This window comes from Scylla paramamosain, chromosome 34 (assembly GCF_035594125.1).
Source record: "Scylla paramamosain isolate STU-SP2022 chromosome 34, ASM3559412v1, whole genome shotgun sequence".
In the NCBI taxonomy this organism is placed as follows: domain Eukaryota; kingdom Metazoa; phylum Arthropoda; class Malacostraca; order Decapoda; family Portunidae; genus Scylla; species Scylla paramamosain.
In genome coordinates, this window is record NC_087184.1 from 422,501 (window position 1) to 448,685 (window position 26,185).

Sequence of the window (26,185 nt, forward strand, 5' to 3'; positions counted from 1 at the left end):
TACATTCCAGCCTCTCCCAGTGCATCCCAGCTTCTTCCAGTACATCCCAGCCTCTCCCAGTACATCCCAGCCTCTCCCAGTCTATTCCAGCCTCCCCCAGTGCATCCCAGCTTCTTCCAGTACATTCCAGCTTCTCCCAGTGCATCTCAGCCTCTCCCATTACATCCCAGCCTCTCCCAGTACATTCCAACCTCTTCCAGTACATCTCAGCCTGTCCCAGCGCATCCCAGACTCTCTCAGTATATCTAAAACAATTATTCCCTGTAAAAACAATGTAAATTATTATTGTACAGGGAAGTTTGAAGGAGTAAATTTATTCCCCCTAGCACTGCTGAACGTAATCATGTGTTACCTCTCAGTAGAAAACATTTTATGCGAGGCTCCCTTCCAATACTCTGAAATTGCTCTCGTTTTCGTTCCGCCTCGGGAGTTTTAAGGGGGAACTTCACTAAATCGAGTAATTTATTCCCATTTTCTCTTTCCCGCAGTGCCTCGAGGTGCCAGTCATTTATGAAGTATGAAAGCAGAAACGGGTCTCCAGAATATGATTTTTGAGCAAGATCTTCCCTTCAGGTGAGTCTGATGATGACGATGATACTATTACTACTGCTACTACTACTACTATCTTTCCAGACCTCTGGATTATTTCATGCCCATCCATGTCAGAGAAAGACCACAGAGAATACCGGCCGGCTACCAGGTGAGAGAGAGAGAGAGAGAGAGAGAGAGAGAGGGGGGGGGGGGATAGGTGATGGAAAAAGACAGGAAAAAGAGAAATGAAGAGAATGAAAGATAGAAACACGTAGGGACATTGAGAGAGAGATTGATTGATTTAAACAATATTACTACTACTATTGCACTAATACTATTTTTACTACTGATACAATGTCTCTCTCTCTCTCTCTCTCTCTCTCTCTCTCTCTCTCTCTCATAATTAATGATATTTTTTCAGCCAATTCAAAATTATTACAATTATTATTACTTTTAGAAATAATGATATTAATATTATTTTCTTATTTTTAAACCCAATTATTTTTTTAGGGGGCAAGATTTTCATTTACATTAATTACTTTTTGCATTTTTTACTTTATTATTATTATTAATTATTATTATTATTACTATTATTATTGTTGTTGTTGTTGTTTTTGTTGTCAAGAGATGGATTGGACAAAATAGTACAATAGTCAGAATAGTTCCACTGGATAGTACAAATAGTTTAGGTTAGGTCAGTTTAGATAGTACATCGTTGGATAGTTTGGATAGTACAAGATAGGTTAGATAGTCTGGATAGTACAGGAATAGGTAAGATAGAATAGTACAGAATAGGTTAGTCATTCAAGATAGTACAAAGATAATCTGGATAGTACAGCATAGGTTAGTTTGGATAGTACAAGCATAATTCTGCATAGTCAGTCAGGATAGTACAATAGAAGTCAAGCAGGGGGAGGGAGGGGGCAGATAGTCATGCAAGTCAGGATAGTACAGGATAGTAGCAGAGATAGGTTATTTGTAATGTTTAAAATAGTAAAGATAGTTTGGGATAGTCATGATAGTACAGACTGGAAATTGACCCAAAAATTACTACTACTACTACTACTACTACAGGCCAGGTAGTGGGTGTGTCTGGTACATGCTGAGGACAAGGCAGACTACTCCTATCCTGTGTGGCGTTAGTCGAGCCACAGCCAATAGTCTGGAGACCCTCACCTTTGTACTATTCCTGATAGACTTTGCTGCTGCTGCTGCTGCTGCCTACGTATGGGTCAAAGGTTAGTAGTGCACTACTGGCTGGCTGACTGACTGACTGACTTTTTGGCTGGCTGGCTGGCTGACTGACTGACTGACTGACTGACTGACTGACTGACTTTTTGGCTGACTGACTGTTTTGCTGGCTGGCTGGCTGACTGACTGACTGGCTGACTGACTGACCGACCATTTGGCTGGCTGACTGACTGAATGACTTTTTGGCTGGCTGACTGACTGACTGACTGACTGTTTGTTTGGCTGACTGACTGACTGACTGACTGACTGACTGACTGACTGACTGACTGACTGACTGACTGACTTTTTGGCTGGCTGACGGACTCAATGACCGTTTGGCTGGCTGGCTGGCTGACTGACTGACTGACTGACTGACTGACTGACTGACTGACTGTTTGGCTGACTGACTGACTGTCTGTTTGCCTGGCAGACTGACTGACTAACTGACTGACTGACTGACTGACTGACTGACTGACTGACTGACTGACCGACCGACCAACTGACTTTGGCTGGCTGACTGACTGACTGACTGACTGACTGACTGACTGACTGTTTGCCTGGCTGACTGACTGACTGACTGTTTGCCTGGCTGGCTGACTGACTGACTTTTTGGCTGGCTGGCTGACTGACTGACTGACTGACTGACTGACTGACTGACCAACCAACCAACTGACTTTGACTGACTGACTGACTGACTGACTGACCAACTGACTTTGGCTGGCTGACTGACTGACTGACTGACTGACTGACTGACTGACTGACTGTTTGCCTGGCTGACTGACTGACTGACTGTTTGCCTGGCTGACTGACTGACTGTTTGGCTGGCTGACTGACTGACTGACTGTTTGGCTGGCTGGCTGACTGACTGACTTTTTGGCTGGCTGGCTGACTGACTGACTTTTTGGCTGGCTGGCTGACTGACTGACTGACTGACTGACTTTTTGGCTGGCTGGCTGACTGACTGACTGACTGACTGACTGACTGACTGACTGACTGACCAACCGACTTTGACTGACTGACTGACTGACTGACTGACTGACTGACTGGCTGACTGACTGACTGACTGATTGACTTTGGCTAGCTGAGTGGCTGGCTGGCTGGCTGTCACCACCACCTAGCCTAACCTAACAAAACTAAATTAACCTAACCCCTCAAAAAAATGGACCTTTCTTTCTTTTTTTTTATTAGACTTTTGTTGCCCTTGGTTGGTGTCCCTTGTACATTAAAAACAAACAAACCTAACCAAACCGTGTGTGTGTGTGTGTGTGTGTGTGTGTGTGTGTGTGTGTGTGTGTGTGTGTGTGTGTGTGTGTGTGTGTGTGTGTGTGTGTGTACACAGGTGACCACATGTGTATGGGAAGCTGCATTTCTTGGTGTGGCATGAACAGCCTCATCTCATTGGCTGTGTTGTCTGAGTCCTTGCTGTGTTGTATGTGCTGTGCTTGTCCCTCTCGTTTCCACGCCTTCTCTCTCTCTCTCTCTCTCTCTCTCTCTCTCTCTCTCTCTCTCTCTCTCTCTCTCTCTCTCTCCTCACCTCACCTCACCACAGACAGCCCACAGCCCCACAGTATGTACCCCACAGTATGTTTACGAACCCCACAGTGACTCCCCACAGCCCCTCATCAATAAGTGTCCCCCTTACACACACACAGCATTACATATTGAGGCGCGCGGTCCAACAACGACGTAACCGTGAAATTTGAGATTTCGTGTTTTTGCCTGCTCCGTGTGGTAGAAGGGTGTAAAAGTCTCGTGGTGATATCGGCCAAGTCATATTCGACCATCTAAGCACCTGTACTAAGGCTCAAAGTCGAGCGGTAATGAGCCGGTAATGAGCCGGTAATGAGTAAGTTTTATTTTTTACGCTCGGAAAAAAAATCATAAAAAATTTATTTATGTACCAATCTTCATGAAACTTTCACCTAATACTATGTGTAATAGGCTCTAACACATTATTAACAAATGAAAACAATATCGGGAAAAAAAATTATTACCTACGGTATACGCGTTAATTAACGCGTAAGTCATCCACCCAAAATCGTCACCTATCACTTCGAAACCTACATCCCCAAACAGAACTACCCAAGACCTTTCAAATGATGTATAATACTTACTTATTTAAGGGTATCCTATTGTGCGCAATCAGTGTTTAACTTTGAGCGCGTTTTTCTCGAAACTTCCATTTCTCGGTTACGTCGTTGTTGCACCGCGCGCCTCATATACAAACGCTGCATCTTGTACAGTGCCTAGAATAAAGAATGGACACACAAAATGGACAGGCTTCGTTTTGTTCCGTCCTGCGTGAATGTGGCGAGGCTCAACGTGTGCAGGTGAACAGTGAAAAGTGTATTAGATGCACGACTCAAAGATATGGAAGCTTACACACGAAGTACAGGACACAGCTTGATGATGAGTACGGTGAGTCAAGTATTAAGAGTCAAAATGCTCCACTTTGAACTGACCTACAACAAGGAGTAAGCTTGTAAAGGGGAAGACATTTGCCAACACAATAAACACACGGAAAAATTAATCTAAATAAAAGATTAAACAATTATATATATGCCAACACTAAATAAAGAATAAATGAAGACTAAGCAAAGCAAATTAATCTGACTGCTAATAAACAAACCAAAACAGTATATTTAAACACTATCATGGAAGATACTGAAGCTGTGTGCTGTCTTCCTGCAGCACTGGTCAGCTCCTGTGCCACCAGCTTCACAGCACCACCCTCTGTCAAAAAATAAATCAATTAATAAATGTTGCAAACTATCTGATGTCAAATAATATTGTGGGCTTGTACAGAGATGTGTCAACAACAACAACAACACCACCTTAACATGGTGAAGCAACAAGAGGCCACAGGTCACAGGCAGGGTGGCCAGGCCAAGACTTTACCCCCCCAAGGCCCCGCCACACAGACCAGTGTTGCCACTCCCTAAACATAGAAAAACCTAGATGGGTTGCTAAAAACATCAAGATTCCGAAAAAAAAAAGCCTAGATTATTAAACATCATGGCATTTAATCATAAAAAGTAATTCATGACACTTACTTTAATGTTGCTGTGTTTAGTGGGGATGAACTGGCAGAGGATCGTCGCTGTCCGAGTCAGAGGCAGGGTGGATTGTTGCCACCTCACGCTTGTTGCACCTTTCTACATACCGCTGATGACACGCGCCACTTTTCACATCTCCTATTAGGCGTGCTGATGGCTCCCAGTCAAAACATTTTACACTTTGTCGAGCAATTGCTTGTTTTGCTAGAAGTCTATTAGAGATGGTTGTTGCCAGAAGTCTGTTACTTTGCTTTGTTTTTATATTAACTTGCGAGAATACCCTTTCTACACAAGCCGATGAGTGTGGCAATGCTAATAGTCCACACATAAGTCTTGCTAGTACTCCAAATTTCATCTTGTTATTTCCATCTTTAACTTTTTGTAGTTCACTCCAGAATGATGTAGGTGTCTGAGTGAGGTTTTGCACAGTTTCCTTGCTATAAATCAGATTTTGCCATTCATCTTCTAAAGTATCCAATTCCTCCTCTTTAACAACCATTGGAAAGTGCACTGCGAGACTCGTGATGTATGTACTTCTGTGAGGTGATACAGCAACTTTAGGGTCAATGTTTTTCATCAGAGCAATAACGCTGTCCTCTTCAAAAGGGAAGCGTTTCTTCATTTGTAAACATAGTTCTACTAGGAAGTTTCGGCAGTCTATGAGGAATCTTTTCCCTGCATCACTGTCATGTATTGGCTCCTTAATAAGCAGGGCACTACATCGACCCCCAAGGTTGAGTTTCTCCAAACTTTGGTATAAAGTGGTGTCTTGGGGATTGATGTTGGACAACTTTTCTGTGAACAAAACATCCTCTTTGATAAACATGCCAAGAATGCTTCTATACTCTCCAGCAATGGATGCATGAAGTGTTGCAAGTCTGTACTGTTCGGACTGAAACTCCAAGTTCATCCTGTCAACTTTACCTAGTACGTAGTTGAGGAAAAGCAGCATGTGTTTTGTTCCACGACTGACCATCATTTTGTATATTTCACCTGCACCATCAAGCTTTACTGCATCTGTTTTCATTTCCCCTTGAAAGAATAAAAGTAGAGCATCCCACTGCTCCAGGATGCGGGCAATTACTTTTCCTCTAGATAGCCATCTTGTCTGGGAAAGCTTAAGCATTCTGTGTTGCGGACTCTTGGTAATGTCTTGAAATACCTGGAACTGGTGTGTCCGCTTGCTGCTACGTGAAAAATAACAGCAAATGTCTCTCAGGAACTGTTCCAAAAATGAAGGCAGGGTGGAGCAAGCATGACTGGCACATAAGGCAAAAGAATGACAAATGCATCCCAGTACAAAAACTGAGGGAACATCACGTTTCAGGTAGGCTTGGAAGCCACTTTTTGAGCCTAACATTGTAGAACAGTTGTCACTTGCAAAGCCAATTATATTGGAGACCGGTATCATTTTCACAGAAAGTAAAGTTTTCACTGCTTTGTAGAGACTTTCAGGCAGATGCATCATCAACTTCTATAATATCTAACAGAGCATCAGTTACTTTACATTTCTTGCCATCATAATACCTTACCATCACGGCAAGGATCTGGGACACTGAAATGTCTGTGCTTTCATCAATTATCAGTGAAAACATATTTTCTTGGCACACTTTGGATATATCATGGCTTTCTTCCCATGCTATTCCATCTTGCATCACATAAGCTGCCTTTGTTTTCATAAGTGTCATGTTCTGTGCAGTATCACAATCGGGAAACATCTTCTTGATTACGGGTATTAAGTGGATTAGCTTGAGAAAATGGCATGCCATGTTCTGCCATGAAGCCCGTAAGCAGTAATTCAGCACGATGTACTTTTTCTTTCTTGTCAGGTTCTGTTTTTTTTCACAACAAATTTGTCAATCACAGTCATGTTTCTCTTGGCAGCGAAGTTTTTTGCATGTTTTGTGGAATTCTTGTGACTCAACAAGCGTGATTTACTGCAGGTTTTTAATTGTTCCGTCACACACACAGCACACTGCACTGAATTTATCTGAAGGATCAGCTTTCACCCATGATTTAAATTCCTCTTCTTCTAGCCACTCCTGTTTGAATGATTGCTTATACCACACTTTTGCTTTTTTACGTGGTGGTGAATGGTATGTACTGCTACAACCAGGTTGATCCTCGTCACTACTCATGGTGAAAATTGAAAGAGCTCTGTATGTTTAACAACAGCCGAGAGCGGAAGCAAGTAAGCAACTGAGCCTTACTGAGGTCTGAGAGTCGACTCGGGATACGTATTATGTACGAGTCGTACTCGTACGTGACATGTCTTAGACGGGTCCACTACCCCCTCGTCTACCGTACGGCGTACGGTAAGGCAAGGACCAGCGGACGGCCGGACGCGTTTAAAACGTGTCACTCTGTTCGTCACTGTACCAATATTTCAAAATATTAGTACTGTACTGTATAGAAAAATTGCATAAATAATTAACCTAACAGAAAAAACCTAGATTTATGGACTTTTACTAAAAAAACACCCAGAAACCTAGATCACTGCAAAAAAAACCTAGATCTAGGTGAAAAAGGCTAGGAGTGGCAACACTGACACAGACTGCTGCCTCCACTGGCATCTTCCACGCACACTTTGCTGCGGCCTCCCAACACATCACTGTCGGCAGCATAGGGCTTGCTGCCACACTCGCTTCACAACTCCAGCCAGCTCACAGCAGGGCAAAGACACAACCGGCAATTCAAGTCTTCTCATTAACTAAGTGACCACTAAGCATTTCAAATATTTTCACATTTTCACTGGGATCTGACACAAACCTACCATTTAAAAAGAAATAGAATTTGGCTGTTAGATAGAGTGGTAAATGACTGCAATAATTCCAGACTGATTGCAAGTGGTGAGTCAGTAGAGTACTTAAAAGATTAGACACATTTATGGACAGGGCTGATAGGTGGATGTAGGTAGGTATGCCACATGCAGGCCTTGTGTTTCCTTAGGCAGTAACACGTAAAGAATTTTATATCACGTGGGAAACTATAGGGAAACACGAGGCCTACATGTGGCATACCTACCTACATCCACCAATTAGCCTTATCCATAAATGTGTCCAATCTTTTAAGTTACTCTACTGACTCACCACTTGCAACCATTCTGGAATTATTCCAGTCATCTACCACTCTATCTAAAAGCCAAATTCTACAGGAAAAATCCCTCTCATCCAGCATTTCGAGTATCCGGCAGCTTCAAGTATCTGGCACATTTTTCCCCGAGCCTTAAAATCAATAAAAAAATCAATGTGTACTCATAAAATCGATTAAATTATGATTAATTATGAGGAAGGCACAACCCCCCGAGTTCCAAAAAACAGTTTAATGTTAAGGATGCGATATTAATGGCTTCACTTGCTTGGCTAGACGTTAAAAGGCAAACATTGATACGATGTTGGCGCAAATTGTACCCTTTGATGATGTGTGATGATGAGGATGAGGAGTTTGAAGGGTTTGTAGGTGGCATGAAAAATTCGGTGGGTGAGCGAGCTGTGGGAAATGGGGGGAAATGTTGCAACTTAAAGTGACAGATGAAGCGTTACAGGAATGGGTGGGACGTGGACGAAAATCAGGCCGTAACATTCACTCTCACAGACGAGGAAGTTATCAACGCTGTAGTAGAAGATCATTTAGAGAAAATTAGTGATGATAGTGATGATGATGATGATGATTATGACCCTAAAGTAACTTGAGAACAGGCTGCAAAACACATAGCTGGCTTTGTCAGGTTTGCTGAGCAGTGCACATACATGTCAACCCGAGATGTTATGACCCTTCACTGCATTGAGAATGAGTTTTTGCTGCAAAGAAGAAGGAGGTGCAAACAAGGAGACATTAGAAACTATTTTAAAGAGTAGCTTGTAAGGGAAAAGAAGTGGGGCAAACAAGTACAGAATCTGATGATGTTGATGACCCGGAGGGTGTTGAAGGAGAGGTGTGGGGGAGGCGAAAAAAGTGTCACAAACACTCGTACATTTTCATATCTTCATTGTATGCTATACATGTTGGCTAATATTGAGGTAAAGCAAATAAGTGTATACGTACTTTATTTTTGTAACCCATCAACTTATTTATAAGAGGAAAGTATTAAAGAGAATGTTAGTACAGTAGTATTGCGTTGGTGGAGTGTGAGGTGGGCAGCGCGGGGTGGCAACTCATGGCACGGCGATCAGCTGATCTTTGTTATATATAAGATGCGTGAGTGTAGGGTGGTGATTGTGGACTAATATTTCACTTCTATTCAAGTATCCGGCATGTCGGCAGTCCCATTGATACCGGATAAGAGGGATTTTACTGTATTTCTTTTTAACTGAATTTTATGAAGCTTGAGGCAATGACAAAGTCCTATTCTATTTAGCCTTCAGGATTTTGTTTGTATCACCCTTGTTACATCCATCATACTTTCTGTTATGACTTCTCCTCAAAAGAGGAGAAAGTCCATAACAAATTTAGTTTGTCAGAACAAACTAAATTTTGAGTAAAATAAAACATATAGAGGATTCTACATTTAAGTATATCTGTATTAGTGACCACTGTACCTAACTGGAACTCCCAAACTATGTAGTATTAGTTAATCAATTTATAATTTTAACAGCAATACTTGGATCCACAATTAAGAGGCACAGACAAGATATAGCTTCAAGTGGTGCTTTTTGACTTTCTTCTTTCTTTCTTTGAGAACAATTGCCACATTTACTTACTGATGTATATTTGTAAGTGATGGTTTTCATGTGACTAATCTACATTTATGGTGGAGAGAGAGACGAGAGAGAGAGAGAGAGAGAGAGAGAGAGAGAGAGAGAGAGAGAGAGAGAGAGAGAGAGAGAGAGAGAGAGGAGAGTGAGAGAGAGAGAGAGAGAGAGAGAGAGAGAGAGAGAGAGAGAGAGAGAGAGAGAGAGAGAGAGAGAGAGAGAGAGAGAGAGAGCCTTACCACCAAATATTTTGCCTCCTTTCTCAGAAATCTTCCACACAACCACCTTGCATATCAGTTGAAATTAATGTAATTTTTGGTATAGTTTTTAATTCCACATACCACATCAACACCAGGCTGAACTGTGAGCTCCTGGGCTTGCTTACCATCCACATTATGTCTTTATAGTCTTATGAGGTGATGCGAGAGAGGAAGCAGAACACACACACACACACACACACACACACACACCACACACACACACACACACACACACACACACACACAGATAACACTGCCTGACTGACACACACACACCCTTGTATCTCTCACCTACTTCTTTACATAAAATACTGCAAGAGAGAGAATAATAGCTGCACTAATGATTTATACCAAAACACACACACACACACACACACACACACACACACACACACACACACACACAAATAAATAAATTAATTAATAAATATAGAGGGAATTTATTGCACAGCTGGCAAGGAGTGGAAGTCTGTTGTTCATACTGTGTTGCAACCAATTGGAAGAAAAATATAAAAAATCATAGATTACACTTTTTTTTTTTTTTTTGCAGATATTTTTTGATTGACAGAATAATTTCCTAAAACTTGCTTCCATTTAGAATTTTGTTTTATTTGGGGAAAGATCAGGTAGGGAGGTGTGTTTTTAACCTGTGCTGGAGACAATGAGGGTCTGGTGGCTTTTAAAGGATGTTTTAAAGGGTTTGCTAGTTGAAATTAAACAGGATAGAAGAGTGTAAGATAAGGGACCCTTTTGACTCTTCTATGTTCCTAAACCACAGCAAAACTCCCTTAAAACACCTTGAAACACTGCCTTGCTAACTTAAAACCTAAGCAATTCAAAAACACAAGAAAACAAACTAAACACTTAAAAATACATCTTTATAAATTTCCATAAACTTTCCTATATGTTTAACAACCTAAAAATACCAAAATGAACCCCAAAACTCAAAATAAAACAAAGACCCTTGCAAACACTAAAACACCAATAAATATCCCAAAACACACCTAAACACACCTAAACACACTCACAGAATGACCTCAAGCACATCCACACACCCCAAAACACACTGAACACACTCTGCCCTATTCAAAACACCCCCAAACACAGTTACCCATTAATAAAACACACAAACACACACTGAAACACGTCCAGACACACTCAAAACACCATTGTATCCTCACAAGCACTTAAAAACACTGTCAAAAACACATACAAGATCAGGAGAGAGAGAGAGAGAGAAAGAGAGAGAGAGAGAGAGAGAGAGAGAGTCATGAAAAATTTCCTGCTTGGCCCTAGAAGTAAGGTCCATAAGATGCCATAGAAATACTGGTAATGTTAAAATAAAGGAAAAAAAGTAACAAAAATAAAATGAAGCCCAAAATTACAAGAAGAAAAAAAAAAAGGAAATTAAAACTACAGAATTAATCCCTAAAGGACAGGTGGCATCTATGACTGCCCTACATTTTGTGGGCTTAATTTCAAATTTTTGCACAACTTTTTGAGCCTGTGAACATCCTCTCACCTCACCACAGTGTCTCCCTCTGAGCCTCAGTGTTGCTGCGAACCACTGTGATGGCTACAGGGGAAAATAATCACCCCTCTTCCTCTGATTCCTCAGACATCCACATCAGGGATAAATTTGCTCCAAAACAACCTCTTAGTGAAAATACTACTGGCAGAGGGTTGCAAGTTACTTCCCCAAGTGTAGAAAGTGGTTTTACCAGAGAAAATAAAACAGTAATAGACTGTGTTCCACTCGTATACATCTTCCCACCTGTCACAATTACATTTTTTCTTGTGTGTTATAAGTGACAGACAACAATACTATTTTCTTTAGTGTTTCTACAAAATTATAGATTTAGACATTCACGCGAGTGAGTGACCGAGAGATACTGGTGAGGGAAGCAGATAAAGTAGGCATGGGCACCCCCCCCCCCCACTGCAAGCTGGGGCCCAGCCAAGCCACCACATGGCATGCAACCATCTGAATGAACACAGGCTGAGGCTGAGAAAACACTGAAAGTTACTTCACTTCACCACAGACACACCACATCAACTAGAGAGTTCCAGTTTGCGGGAGATTGAAGAGGAAGGATTGATAAGTGTGATGCTATTACGTTTTAAACAATCGGTCAAGGCAGAGTTGAGAAATTGTTGATGGAATATGAACTATTTTTGAAGTGTCTCATATATATATATATATATATATATATATATATATATATATATATATATATATATATATATATATATATATATATATATATATAAACACACACACACACACACACACAAATAGAAGAAATACATTGTTTTGAAGATTACAAGAAAGCTGAGACCTTTAAAAAGTAATATTAGGAATTTAGGATGACAGTAAGATGACAAAAAAACATTACTGTCACATGGAAACACACACACACACACACACACACACACACACACACACACACACACACACACACACACACACACACACAGCCTTCCCCAGCTCTCCCATGCCCACAGAGGTCTGTGCATGCCTTGGACACAGAGAAGGGCACCATCAATGTGTACACCATCTCTACCATCCTGAGAATGACAGGTGGCAGGGTGAGATAAGGAGATAGAGAGATAGACATGTATACATACTTTCATTCATTCATTCATTTCATTTTCATTCACTCCTCCTCCTCCTCCTCCTCCTCCTCCTTGTGCAGGCTCTGGTGCACTCTAGTTTGAGGAGTTCTTTGGCCGCCAAGTTCCTTATTGAAGGCGATGAGGAGTCGCTGGAGGAGGTGAAGGAAATTTTCTGTATCTACAACAAGCAAGGTAAGGATTCGCTGTTCATCTTTGACCCATGTTTGGAAACCCTTCACTCTCTCACCACTGTTTTCCAAGGCTACAGAGGTGATCAGCTGGGTTGTCATGACTTTCTGCTGCTGCATCATTTCACACCCACACACACCACCCCTCACCCCTCACCCCTCACCCCTCACCCATATTTAAACCTTAGAAAACAACTGTAAATTGAGGGAGTTAGTGGAAACAGAAGAGAGAGGGAGGAAGAGGAAGAGAAGATACTGTTACTCCTTGCATAATGGAGACTAAGAGAAGGAGAGGGAGGAGATAGGTGGAGGAAAAAAAAAAGAGGAATGGGGGAGGGGTGTACCAGGCACCTCACATCATGTAACAATAGTGAAAATAAAAGGGAGGTGGTAGAGGGCGGTGCACCTCACACAAGTCCAGAGAAGCAAGGGGACGCCATCACACAATCCGTCACCACCACCACACCACAGCAACGGGTGGTGAGTGTATTACTATAACAACAATGAAAGTTGAGAGGTTAGTGTCAATATTCATCCTGTGCTAACACCACCACTAGTCTGTCATCACAAAATCCCCATCACTCACCACAAACACACCACCATTCACCACAAACACACCACCATTTATCACAAACACACCACCATTCACCACAAACACACCACCATTCACCACAAACACCCCATCACTCACCACAAACACACCATCACTCATCACAAACACACCACCATTCACCACAATCACTCAGGGCTGGAAAAACACACATTTAAAAAAAACCCAACTTTTTTTTTTTTATTATTTTGGGAGGTTTATTGTTTTTTGTTTATTCTTCATATTTTTATGTAAATCAGTTTAAATAAGGAATTAAAAAGTAATCTAAAATAAAACAAAAGGTATGAAGTGTTTTTTTTTTTTATGTAGGAGGGGGACTGGCCAACAGCAAAAAAATAAATAAATAAATAAAAATAAATAAATAAATAAATAAATAAATAAATAAAAATAAAATGAAATAAAATGAATAAATAAATAAATAAATAAATAAGTAGGTAAATAGATAAATAAAATAAAATAAAAAAATATATAAAAAATATAAAAAATTTCCAGCAAGAAGGAAAGGTAGATGTTGACAGACAGAGCTGAAAGAGTTTGACTAGGCAAGGTGCAAGCACGGAGGCACAGTTTCGGAGAACAATAGGAGGGACCCCATCAGGTCCATAAGCCTTCTGAGGGTTTAGGCCAGTGAGGGCATAAAAAACATCATTGCGAAGAATTTTAATAGGTGGCATGAAGTAGTCAGAGGGTGGAGGAGAGGGAGAAACAAGCCCAGAATCGTCCAAGGTAGGGTTTTTAGCAAAGGTTTGAGCGAAGAGTTCAGCTTTAGAAATAGATGTGATAGCAGTGGTGCCATCTGGTTGAAATAGAAGAGGGAAAGAAGAAGCAAAGTTATTGGAGATATTTTTGGCTAGATGCCAGAAGTCACGAGGGGAGTTAGATCTTGAAAGGTTTTGACACTTTCTGTTAATGAAGGAGTTTTTGGCTAGTTGGAGAACAAACTTGGCATGGTTCTGGGCAGAAATATAAAGTGCATGAGATTCTGGTGATGGAAGGCTTAAGTACCTTTTGTGGGCCACCTTTCTATCATGTATAGCACGAGAACAAGCTGTGTTGAACCAAGGTTTAGAAGGTTTAGGTCGAGAAAAAGAGTGAGGCAACCGGCCAACTTGTGTGAAGAAATGCTTGTCAATGTGACTGACTGACTAACTGACTGGCTGACTGAATGGCGGAATGACTGACTGACTGACTGATTGGCTGACTGACTGACTGACTGACTGGCTGGATCGGTGACTGACTGACTAACTGACTGGCTGACTGACTGGCTGACTGAATGGCGGAATGACTGACTGACTGACTGGCTGACTGACTGACTGACTGACTGACTGACTGACTGACTGGATGGATCGGTGACTGACTGACTAACTGACTGGCTGACTGACTGGCTGACTGAATGGCGGAATGACTGACTGACTGACTGACTGACTGGCGGAATGACTGACTGACTGACTGACTGACTGACTGACTGACTGACTGGCTGGATGGGTGACTGACTGACTGACTGGCTGGATCGGTGACTGACTGACTAACTGACTGGCTGACTGACTGGCTGACTGAATGGTGGAATGACTGACTGACTGACTGACTGACTGGTGGAATGACTGACTGACTGACTGACTGACTGACTGACTGACTGGCTGGCTGGATGGGTGACTGACTGACTGACTGACTGATTAATTGGCCGACTGACTGGCTGACTGACTAACTGATTGGCTGAGTGGACTGACTGACTGACTGATTGGTTAACTGACTGACTGATTGGCTGACTGACTGGCTGATTGGCTGACTGACTGAATGACAGGCTGGCTGACTGTCTGATTGGCTGGCTGGCTGGCTGACTGACTGGCAGAGTGACTGACTGACTGACTAGCTGGCTGACTGACTGACTGACTGGCTTACTGGCTGACTGACTGACTGGCTGGTTGGCTGGCAGACTGACTGACTAACTGACTGTCTGGTTGGCTGGCTGAATGACTGACTGAATGACTGACTGGCTGGATGGCTGGCTGGCTAACTGGCTGGCTGGCTGACTGACTGACTGACTGACTGACTGACTGACTGACTGACTGACTGACTGGATGGCTGGCTGAATGAATGACTGACTGACTGACTGGCTTACTGGCTGGCTGACTGACTGACTGGCTGACTAAATGACTGATTGGCTGGCTAGCTGGCTGGCTGGCTGGCTGGCTGGATGGATGGATGGCTGGCTGGCTGACTGACTGACCGACTGGCTGACTGACTGACTGACTGGCTGGTTGGGGGGCTGACTGACTGATTAACTGACTGCCTGGCTGGCTGGCTGAATGACTGACTGGCTGGCTAAATGGCTATCTGGCTGGCTGACTGACTGAATGAATGACTGACTCTCTCTCTCTCTCTCTCTCTCTCTCTCTCTCTCTCTCTCTCTCTCACTTTAAAACTACACTAATACTACTTAAATATACTTACAAATATTCAGTATATATTGTTAAGTGTGAAATTTGTAGTATTTAAGTGAATCAATAGTAGTAGTAGCAGCAGCAGCAGCAATGGCAGGTGATAGTGGTGGTGGTGGTGACAGTAATAGTAATAGTAATAGTTTGAATAATAACCTCAGTGGAGGACCCAGCGGCCATGTTGCCTTAATTATTACTTCGTGACACCAAAACCAGGCAATGGCGGATATATCTGACCAGAGGATATGGAAGCTAGACAAGTGACTCTAGCTTGTGACATGTTAGGCTTACAATAAGTGAGAGACGAAGCAAATAATGACTGAAAACACTGACGCCCTGTGCCTGTTCCTCAGCTGACGGCTTGTTTACATATTGACGACTCTTCAATATTCGCCTAAATTTCCAGACTCAGACGTAAATAAAACCTAAAGATAAATAAATAACCCAAAAAAATACCTAAATAACGAACAAAAACCTTAATAAACTGCTACAAGACACTTCAGGTAGGAGGAAGGTGATGCTGGGAAGGCAGTAAGGCTGACTAAGGGTAGGCTGGCACCGCAGGGCCCACCTTACGTACTCATGGCTCTCTGGTGCTGCGTGGCGGTGCTTGGTACAGGGAGAAGCTGCCGGGAATACGGAAACACTTATCACCAGAGTGCGTGGGGCAAGACTGACCAGCGCCGGCCAAAACACTCACCTTGCCAAGCGCCACCTGTCTCTGCTCCACCAACACACACACACAAAAGTTAACATGTTATAAAATAATAATTCAAATTATATAAATATCCTCACTTCCTCACTGCCGATTCCCCACTGAACACCTCCTAAGTGATTATGATTCCAAATTTCACTCACTGCTGCACCGTGTCACCGCAGCAAACATGCAAACCCGTGCAGGATAGACTTGACTAAAATGCTTCTACTCTCTCTCTCTCTCTCTCTCTCTCTCTCTCTCTCCTAACGATTGTTTCCCAAGGCCACAAAGATGATTAAAAGGGTTTTCAATAGCGTTTCTCTTATTAATAATATAGAAATGTTCGTAATCTGTCAGTAGAACCGTAAAAACATAATTAAAAACCTGTCACTTCGACTAGGGCCTTTTAAAATGCGTGTTTCTCTTGTTAGTAATGTAGAAATGTTATTAATCTGTTACCAGAACAGTAAAGACACGCTTGAAAACCTATGTAATTACTGAGAGAGAGAGAGAGAGAGAGAGAGAGAGAGAGACCCTGCACACACCCAAACGCATAAAAAAAAAAAAAAACCCCACACACTCAAATGCCCTCAAAAGACCCAGCACATACTCAAAACATCCCCACACACTCTCAAATACACTCAAAAGACCCTGCACACACCCCCACGCACACTCAAATACACTCAAAAGACCCAACACACACACACACAAACGCACCCAAACATCCCCCCCCACACACACACACACTCAAATACATTAAATACATTCAAAATTCTCATAATGGAAAGTGTTGAAATAATTAATGGGATTTTCTCTCTCTCTCTCTCTCTCTCTCTCTCTCTCTCTCTCTCTCTCTCTCTCTCTCTCTCTCTCTCTCTCTCTCTCGGTGGGATTAAAAGCAGTAATAATCTTAATGTTTATTGTCACCCCTGGCATGAACAAGTAACAGAAAACGGGAAAAAAGATGAAATAAGTTTCCATTATAAAAAAAAAGATAAATAAATAAATAAATAAATAAATAAAAACGGACGGAAAATAAAAGTAAATAAATAAATAAATGATCCTTGCAAGTACTTAGACACACTTAAATCGAAGAAATGAAAAATAATTGAAAAATATATATAAAAGTAAATATTCCCATTATGAAAATGAACGAAAAAATAAATAAAATAAATAAATGGTCTTAAAACAATAAAGGCAAATAAATGAACTGAATATAAAATCGAAAGAAATTGATAAAAAAAAATATAAACAAATATAGGTAAAATTCAACATTCCATAAAAAAAAACGAAACGAAAAATAGAGAAAAGAAAATAACCGTTAAAATAATAAATAAATAAATAAATTGAATATATAACGAAAGAAAATTAAGATATATCCTCTCTCTCTCTCTCTCTCTCTCTCTCTCTCTCTCTCTCTCTCTCTCTCTCTCTCTCTCTCTCTCTCTATAAGGTGAGCGTATCTCTCTCTAAGGTGTTGACAAGGGCGGCGAGGCAGGGCCCAGTCACGCCTGCCCTCTGTAAGCCCTGTATTGCATAGTCACGTGCCGCGCCTCCTCCTCCTCCGTTAACTTCCAGCCCAATCTTAGCGAAGCCTGCTAAACTCCCGCCCACTTCCAGCCCCGCCGCTACTTCTGTTGGGATAATAGCGGTTGTAGTGGTGGTGGTAGTGGTAGGTAGTGGTGGTGGTAGTGGTGGTGATAGGGAGAGGAGGAGGAAGACGAATAGGAGGGAGGAGGAGGAGGGCCGTACTAGTAATAGTAGTAGTAGTAGTAGTAGTAGTAGTAGTAGTAGTAGAAATAACGAGAAAATTATAAGAATGATAATAATAGCAATGATAATAACGATAATAATAATAATAATAATAATAATAATAATAATAAAAATAATAATAATAATAATAATAATAAAAACAACAACAACAACAACAACAACAACAACAACAATTACTACTACTACAACAACTACTACTACTACTACTACTACTACTACTACTACTACTACTACTACTACTACTACTACTACTACTTACGTGCCGGTGAGAGGCCAATGGGGGTAGCGAGGGAATGGGGGGAGACGGGGGATGCCAGGACCCCCTCCATAACCCCCGCCAGCCTCCTCCAGACTACGCCCTCCCGCCCCCCACCACCGCCTGAGAGAGAGAGAGAGAGAGAGAGAGAGAGAGAGAGAGAGAGAGAGAGAGAGAGAGAGTGTTAATATTTGGTATTATTCTACTACTACTACTACTACTCTTCCTCCTAATCTTCCTCTTCTTCCTCCTCCTCCTCCTCCTCCTCTTCCTACTAAAGCAAACCTCCTCCTCTTCCTCTTCCTACTTCTCCCCCACTCGTCTTCCTCTTCCTTATCCTCATTCTTCTCTTCCTCCTCCTTCTCTTGCTTCTCATCATCATCATCATCATCATCTTGCACCACCACCACCACCACCACTAACCTTTGCCAGTAGTTGTATGTGCGCGGCAGCCTGGGCTTCCCCGTGGGCAGGCAGTAGCAGGGGAGGGCGTGGTAGTAACCTCCTTGATAACTTCCCCAACACCCCGTTCACCTCCTCCATGCCAAACACAGCACCCACCAGTATTACAACGCCCCCCGCGTGTACTCGGCTGAAGGCGCGGACCCTGTGGTGGTAGTAGTAGTGGTGGTAATGGTGGTGGTGGTGGTGGTGGGTCTGGTGTTTGTGTGCGTGTGTGTTTTGTAGTGGTAGTTGTAGTAGTAGTGATAGTAGTAGTAGTAGTAGTAGTAGTAGTAGTAGTAGTAGTAGTAGTAGTAGTAGTAGTAGTAATAGTTGTTGTTGTTGTTGTTGTTGTTGTTGTAATAGTAAAATAATAATAATAATAATAATAATAATAATAATAATAATAATAATGATAATAATGATAATAGCAGAGAGAGAGAGAGAGAGAGAGAGAGAGAGAGAGAGAGAGAGAGAAGGAGAGAGAGAGATTGTTGTTGTTGTTTGATAAATTTATTGCGCACAAGGCAGGCGTCAGACTATATATACGATAAAAAAAAAAACAGAAGTTAACAGAAGAACAATAGGAGTAGAACAATAATAGCAATAATAACAAGAACAAGAACAAGAACAAGAACCAAAAATAAGAGTAGTTAGAACAGTAACAACAGAAAATGAATAAGTAAAAAAATAATAATAATAAAATAATAATAATAATAATAATAATAATAATAATAATAATAATAATAATAATAATAATAATAATATGGAAAATCAATAAAGAAAGAAAATGATATAAATAAATAATATAATAAAGAAGGAAATGAAACAAAGAAATAGATGAAGAAATAAAGAAAACAAGAAATCAATAAACATAATAGAATAAAAAAAAATTAATAAAAAATAAACAACAAAATAAAAGATTAGTACAACTGTGAAAAACTAGCAATGATAAAGGCAAAGGCTGGCAGAACAGAGAGAGAGAGAGAGAGAGAGAGAGAGAGAGAGAGAGAGAGACGAACAACTACCACCAACACCACCACCACCACCCCCCCACAACAACAACAACAACAACACTAACCTGTCCACCAGCTGGTCAAAGGTCTCTTCTATGCTGGAGGAGGAGGAGGAGGAGGAGGGAGGGAGGGGTACGATCAGGGCTGCCACACCACAAGTAGGCAGGATGGCGCTGTTCTGGAGGGTCGCCTGGCTCACTGGGAGGGGTGGAGGGGGTAATATTAAGCTTTTCTCTCTCTCTATCGCAAGAAATAAGCTTTTTCCTGATTCTGGTATTAAATTTAAGCTTCCTCTCTTCTGGTAGCTTAAAATACTTAAAACAACTTAATATACGCTAGGCTAACTTTAAAACTCTCAATTTAAGCCTTTTTTTTCGGGATTATTACTGTATTTTAAGTTTTCTCCCTCCTTTCACAAAAACTAAAAATCTCAAAATAACATTACAACAACCTACAAACACTTACAACTGCCTTGAAACACTAAAAAACGGATTGTCACCTCGTATCTTGAAGCCTCGGTCCAAATATTCAGTGAAGGATGGTCTGACCAGAGAAGCGCTCAGTATTAGAGGAATTTTCTGCATTTCCTTCACCTCCAGGCCACCCTCCTTCACTGCCCCTCCTTCAGGCATCCCCAAGGCTCCTTCACCCCCCTCCGTGTGGTATCCTAAGCTGTCCATCCTGTAATATTGGCAGAAATGTTAGACTTTGTAGGATGTCCCGTCTTGTCTCGCGCTCTCTCCTTTCTAGGGATTGAAAAAGTGCGGGAAATTTGAATGTTTATGAGTGCATTGGTGTGTGTGTGTGTGTGTGTGTGTCTGTGTGTGTGTGTGTTATTGCTAGTTCTCTCTCTCTCTCTCTCTCTCTCTCTCTCTCTCTCTCTCTCTCTCTCTCTCTCTCTCTCTCTCTCTCTCTCTCTCTCTCTCTCTCTCTCTCTCTCTCTCTCAGTAGTTACACTTTATAAAACACTTTATAAACATTGAAATGTCCTGCACTTTTTGAGTCCCTAGGAAGAAGAGAGCGCAAAAACTCACCCAAACACATCCAAAACACACTCAAAACATCCAAAACACACCAAAATACCCAAAACACTCATCCAGAACACATCCAAAACACTCAAAACATTCAAAACACACTCAAAACACTCTCAACATCCCAAAATACCCACAAAATTCACCCAAACACATCCAAAACACATTCAAAACATCCATAAAAACACACTCAAAACACTCTCAACACCCCAAAACACCCACAAAACTCACCCAAACTCACCCAAAACACTTAAAACACCCAAAATTAACTCGACACTCACAACACCTCAATATACCCTCAAACATCACCACATTTTCCCCAATATTACAGGATGGAGGGCTTAGGACACCACACGGAGGGTGGTGAAGGAGCCTCGGGGAAGGTTGAAGGAGGAGCAGTGAAGGAGGGAGGGCTGAAGGTGAAGGATATGCAGAAAATTCCTTTAAAATTGAACGCTTCTCTACTCAGACCATCCTACACGGAATATTTACATGGAGGTTTGAAGATCCGTGGTGGGAATAAGTATTTTTTTTTTTTGTGTGTGTGTGTTTTAAGGCAGTTTTAAGTGTTTTTAGATTGTTTGCACGCTGTTTATAGTATTTGAGGTGTGTAGGAGGAGAGACAAAGCTTATATGTCTTGCTAACACACGAAATATTATTATTGATAATAATTATTTCAATAATAATGGTGATGATGATGAGGATGATGATAATAATAACAAAAACAATAATAATAATAATAATAATAATAACAATAATAAGTAGGACAGTCTGAGCCAAGGCAAATATTACAGAGAAAGACAGCGCAGCAAGGGAAACTAAGCTAAATCTTGCCTTCTTGACGTTTTTACCTACTATGCCTCCTCCTCCTCCTCCTCCTCCTCCTCCATTTCTCCTTATTTCTTCCTCTTCCTTCTCCATTTCTCTTATTTTTTTCATTTTATTACTACTATCTACACGCCTGAGTTAAGAAACACCTGGAAACACCTGCAAAACATTGAAAATTATGATAAATATTGACGAATATATATATATATATATATATATATATATATATATATATATATATATATATATATATATATATATATATATATATATATATATATATATATATATATATATATATATATATATATATATATATATATATATATATATCAGGGGTAGTAATAGTAGTACCAGAAACAGTAGTACTAATACAGTATTATTATTATTGTTATTATTATTATTATTATTATTATTATTAGTAGTAGTAGTAGTAGTAGTAGTAGTAGTAGTAGTAGTAGTAGTAGTTAGATTAGGCAAAGTTTGGTTATGCTTGCTCTGGTTCGTCGTAGTAGTAGTAGTAGTAGCAGAGAGAGAGAGAGAGAGAGAGAGAGAGAGAGAGAGAGAGAGAGAGAGAGAGAGAGAGAGAGAGAGAATATTATTCTCGATTATATTATAATTATTTAGATAACTCTAAAATTGTAATTGTTGTTGTTGTTGTTGGAGATTAAATGTAACTGGTATTTAATTATTGTTATTATTTATATTAGTAGTAGTAGTAGTTATTATTATTATTATTATTATTATTATTATTATTATTATTATTATTATTTCTGTTATTGAATGAAAAGTAGTTATTCAATTATGTTTGCCTATTTATTTATTTATTTATGAATTTATTTATTTATTTATTTATTCGTGTATTGAATTTCTTGCCATAAATTACAATGATACAAAACTACGATTATTTTATTTTCCACCACCCATCCACGCACCTCACCACTCACGCATCCACAAACCAAACCACCCACACACTTATCCAGCAATCTACTTAGTTGTGCCTCTGCGTGTGTGTGTGTGTGTGTGTGTGTGTGTATATATATATATATATATATATATATATATATATATATATATATATATATATATATATATATATATATATATATATATATATATATATATATATATATATATATATATATATATATAAAGGATGACTTCTAATATCTCAAACCACCGTCCTATTGGTTTAATTTCCTGCCTATCTAAAGTTTTTGAATTTATCCTCAACAGGAAGATTCTTAAACATCTATCACTTCACAACCTTCTATCTGATCGCCAATCTTCTATCTGATCGCCAGTATGGGTTCCGTCAAGGACGCTCTACTGGTGATCTTCTGGCTTTCCTTACTGAGTCTTGGTTATCCTCTTTTAGAGATTTTGGTGAAACTTTTGCTGTTGCCTTGGACATATCAAAAGCTTTTGATAGAGTCTGGCACAAAGCTTTGATCTCCAAACTACCCTCCTACGGTTTCTATCCTTCTCTCTGTAACTTCATCTCAAGTTTCCTTTCTGGCCGTTCTATTGCTGCTGTGGTAGACGGTCATTGTTCTTCTAAATCTATTAACAGTGGTGTTCCTCAGGGTTCTGTCCTGTCACCCACTCTCTTCTTATTATTCATTAATGATCTTCTAAACCAAACTTCTTGTCCTATCCACTCCTACGCTGATGATATCACCCTGCACCTTTCCACGTCTTTTCATAGACGTCCAACCCTTCAGGAGGTAAACATTTCACGCAGGGAAGCCACTGAACGCTTGACTTCCGATCTTTCTAAAATTTCTGACTGGAGCAGAGCAAACTTGGTATTGTTCAATACCTCAAAAACTCAATTCCTCCATCTATCAACTCGACACAACCTTCCAGACAACTATCCCCTCTTCTTCAATGACACTCAACTGTTCCCTTCTTTTACACTGAACATCCTCGGTCTGTCCTTTACTTATAATCTGAACTGCAAACTTCACATCTCATCTCTAGCTAAGACAGCTTTTATGAAGTTAGGTGTTCTGAGACGTCTCTGCCAGTTTTTCTCACCCCCCAGCTGCTAACTCTGTACAAGGGCCTTATCCGTCCATGTATGGAGTATGCTTCACGTGTCTGGGAGGTTCCACTCATACTGCTCTTCTAGACAGGGTGGAATCAAAAGGTTTTCGTCTCATCAACTCCTCTCCTCTAACTGACTGTCTTCAGCCTCTCTCTCACCGCCGCAATATTGCATATCTAGCTGTTTTCTACCACTATTTTCATGCTAACTGCTCTTCTGATCTTGCTAACTGCATGCCTTCCCTCCTCCCGTGGCCTCGCTGCACAAGACTTTCTTCTTTCTCTCACCCCTATTCTGTCCACCTCTCTAACGCAAGAGTTAACCAGTATTCTCAATCATTCATCCCTTTCTCTGGTAAACTCTGGAACTCCCTGCCTGCTTCTGTATTTCCACCCTCCTATGACTTGAATTCCTTCAAGAGGGAGGTTTCAAGGCACTTATCCTTCAATTTTTTACCACTGCTCTGGACCCTTTGATGGGACTGCCATTTCAGTAGGCATTTTTTTTATTGGATTTTTGTTGCCCTTGGCCAGTGTCCCTCCTGCATAAAAAAAAAAAAAAAAAGAAAATCTAAACTTAAGAAAATACTTAAACTTTTAATGTAACTTTTTACATTAAAACACACACACACACACACACACACACACACACACACACACACACACACACATGTACATTGTGTGTGTGTGTGTGTGTGTGTGTGTGTGTGTGTGTGTGTGTGTGTGTGTGTGTGTGTGTGTACATACAGACATACATACAAAAAGACAGACAGAGAAAGAGAATTTTACATTATACAATAAATATATGTATGGAAATAGATTTGCTCTCTCTCTCTCTCTCTCTCTCTCTCTCTCTCTCTCTCTCTCTCTCTCTCTCTCTCTCTCTCTCTCTCTCTCTCTCTCTCTCTCTCTCTCTCTCTCTCCATTGATATTATATAAAATTATTTTCTCCTTTCTTAATGCTCTCTCTCTCTCTCTCTCTCTCTCTCTCTCTCTCTCTCTCTCTCTCTCTCTCTCTCTCTCTCTCTCTCTCTCTCTCTCTCTCTCTCTCTCTCTCTCTCCATTGATATTATATAAAATTATTTTCTCCTTTCTTAATGCTCTCTCTCTCTCTCTCTCTCTCTCTCTCTCTCTCTCTCTCTCTCTCTCTCTCTCTCTCTGTAATACTTTCATTAAGTTAAGAAAGGACGAGGAAAAATCTCTCTCTCTCTCTCTCTCTCTCTCTCTCTCTCTCTCTCTCTCTCTCTCTCTCTCTCTCTCTCTCTGTAATACTTGCATTAAGTTAAGAAAGGACGAGGAAAAATCTCTCTCTCTCTCTCTCTCTCTCTCTCTCTCTCTCTCTCTCTCTCTCTCTCTCTCTCTCTCTCTCTCTCTCTCTCTCTCTCTCTCTCTCTCTCTCTCTCTCTCTCTCATACAAGTCAGTGGTGATTTCCTCCCCTCTCACACTCCTTCTCTCTGCTCTCCCCGGCTCACTCTCTCTCACTTCCATCTGAGAGAGAGAGGGAGAGCGATCGGACGGAATAGTTGTTGTTGTTGTTGGGTAGTAGTAGTAGTAGTAGTAGTTGATGGTTCACCTACTACCGCTGCTCCTACTATTAGTGGTGCTGATGCCTGGAAATAGTAAAGTAGTAGTAGTAGTAGAAGTAGTAGTTATTTTGAATTAATGATAAAAAATTAACAAAAAACAAAAATTAAAATACATAATGACTAGTAGTAGTAGTAGTAGTAGTAGTACTAGTAGTAGTAGTAGTAGTAGTAGTAATAGTAGTAGTAGTAGTAGTAGTAGTAGTAGTAGTAGTAGGTGTTAGTTACCTATATACAAAACCTTACAAAACACAAAATATTGATACAAACAAACAAACAAACAAACAAACAAACAAAGATACATACACACAAATACAAATACATAAATAGATTTCCCCTTTAAATATATACACAGAAACTAATTAAGAGAGAGAGAGAGAGAGAGAGAGAGAGAGAGAGAGAGAGAGAGAGAGAGAGAGAGAGAGAGAGAGAGAGAGAGCATGCAGGTGAGTGCCGTTACTATCCATGCAATATTTAGAGATTAAAGATAGACATAGCACAGATTAGAGATAGGGAGAGAGAGAGAGAGAGAGAGAGAGAGAGAGAGAGAGAGAGAGAGAGAGAGAGAGAGAGAGAGAGAGAGAGAGAGAGAGAAGGCGTCTGTTTGTTAGTCAATAAATAAATAAATAAATAAATAAATAAGAAATTTCGAGCCGTCCAATGTCAGTTTGATCAAAACGTCAACAATAAACAAACAAACAAACAAACAAATAAATAAATAAATAAATGAATAAATAAAGATTGAATTTGTCAGAACACACACACACACACACACACACACACACACACACACACACACACACACACACACACACACACACACACAAGGATTAATACATACACAGCTCAATCTATACACACACACACACACACACACACACACACACAC

At 40.6% G+C, this 26,185-nt stretch overlaps 2 protein-coding genes and 1 long non-coding RNA gene across 5 annotated transcripts in view; 1 reads left to right on the forward strand and 2 right to left on the reverse strand.

Annotated features, from left to right (window-relative positions):
• Positions 1-3,097, forward strand: part of LOC135089990 (uncharacterized) — a 4,488-nt gene extending 1,391 nt beyond the window's left edge. The window contains exons 2-3 of the mRNA XM_063986184.1: positions 1-573; positions 1,606-3,097. The exon at positions 1-573 is cut by the window's left edge and continues 933 nt beyond it. Of these exons, the coding sequence (XP_063842254.1) occupies positions 1-249 (249 nt within the window). The 3' untranslated portion in view covers positions 250-573; positions 1,606-3,097. The remainder of the gene's footprint in view (positions 574-1,605) is intronic.
• A 1,202-nt stretch (positions 3,098-4,299) lies between these two features.
• On the reverse strand, positions 4,300-7,227 carry LOC135089992 (uncharacterized). Its single transcript, XR_010261712.1, has 3 exons — positions 4,815-7,227; positions 4,596-4,715; positions 4,300-4,494 (listed from the first exon to the last, which is right to left on the reverse strand). It is a non-coding gene; the product is annotated as an uncharacterized LOC135089992 (long non-coding RNA).
• A 9,995-nt stretch (positions 7,228-17,222) lies between these two features.
• LOC135089939 (uncharacterized) lies at positions 17,223-20,571 on the reverse strand. 3 transcript variants are annotated; one of them, XR_010261684.1, is made up of 5 exons: positions 20,303-20,571; positions 19,869-20,001; positions 18,770-18,953; positions 18,350-18,469; positions 17,223-17,951 (listed from the first exon to the last, which is right to left on the reverse strand). XR_010261684.1 is itself a non-coding variant. In XM_063986129.1 (4 exons), exons 1-4 carry the CDS (start codon positions 20,481-20,483, stop codon positions 17,946-17,948), a joined length of 504 nt encoding a protein of 167 aa, XP_063842199.1. In that variant the 5' UTR covers positions 20,484-20,570; the 3' UTR covers positions 17,223-17,945. The 3 variants fall into 3 exon arrangements, 2 of the variants coding, with proteins under 2 accessions (XP_063842199.1, XP_063842201.1); XM_063986129.1 differs by lacking the exon at positions 18,350-18,469 and having other exon boundaries at positions 20,303-20,570; XM_063986131.1 differs by lacking the exons at positions 18,350-18,469; positions 18,770-18,953 and having other exon boundaries at positions 20,303-20,570.
• Between the last annotated feature and the right edge of the window lie 5,614 nt (positions 20,572-26,185).

What these genes read in the sequence shown, in the direction of transcription:
- LOC135089939 (XM_063986129.1), bottom strand. Translation starts at nt 20,483, where the DNA reads ATGGACAGCTTAGGATACCACACGGAGGGGGGTGAAGGAGCCTTGGGG. An exon ending in CCGAGGCTTCAAGATACGAG is followed by an intron (nt 20,002 to 20,302) that starts GTGACAATCCGT and finishes CACCCCTCCCAG; the next exon opens with TGAGCCAGGCGACCCTCCAG. An exon ending in TTTGACCAGCTGGTGGACAG is followed by an intron (nt 18,954 to 19,868) that starts GTTAGTGTTGTT and finishes CTACCACCACAG; the next exon opens with GGTCCGCGCCTTCAGCCGAG.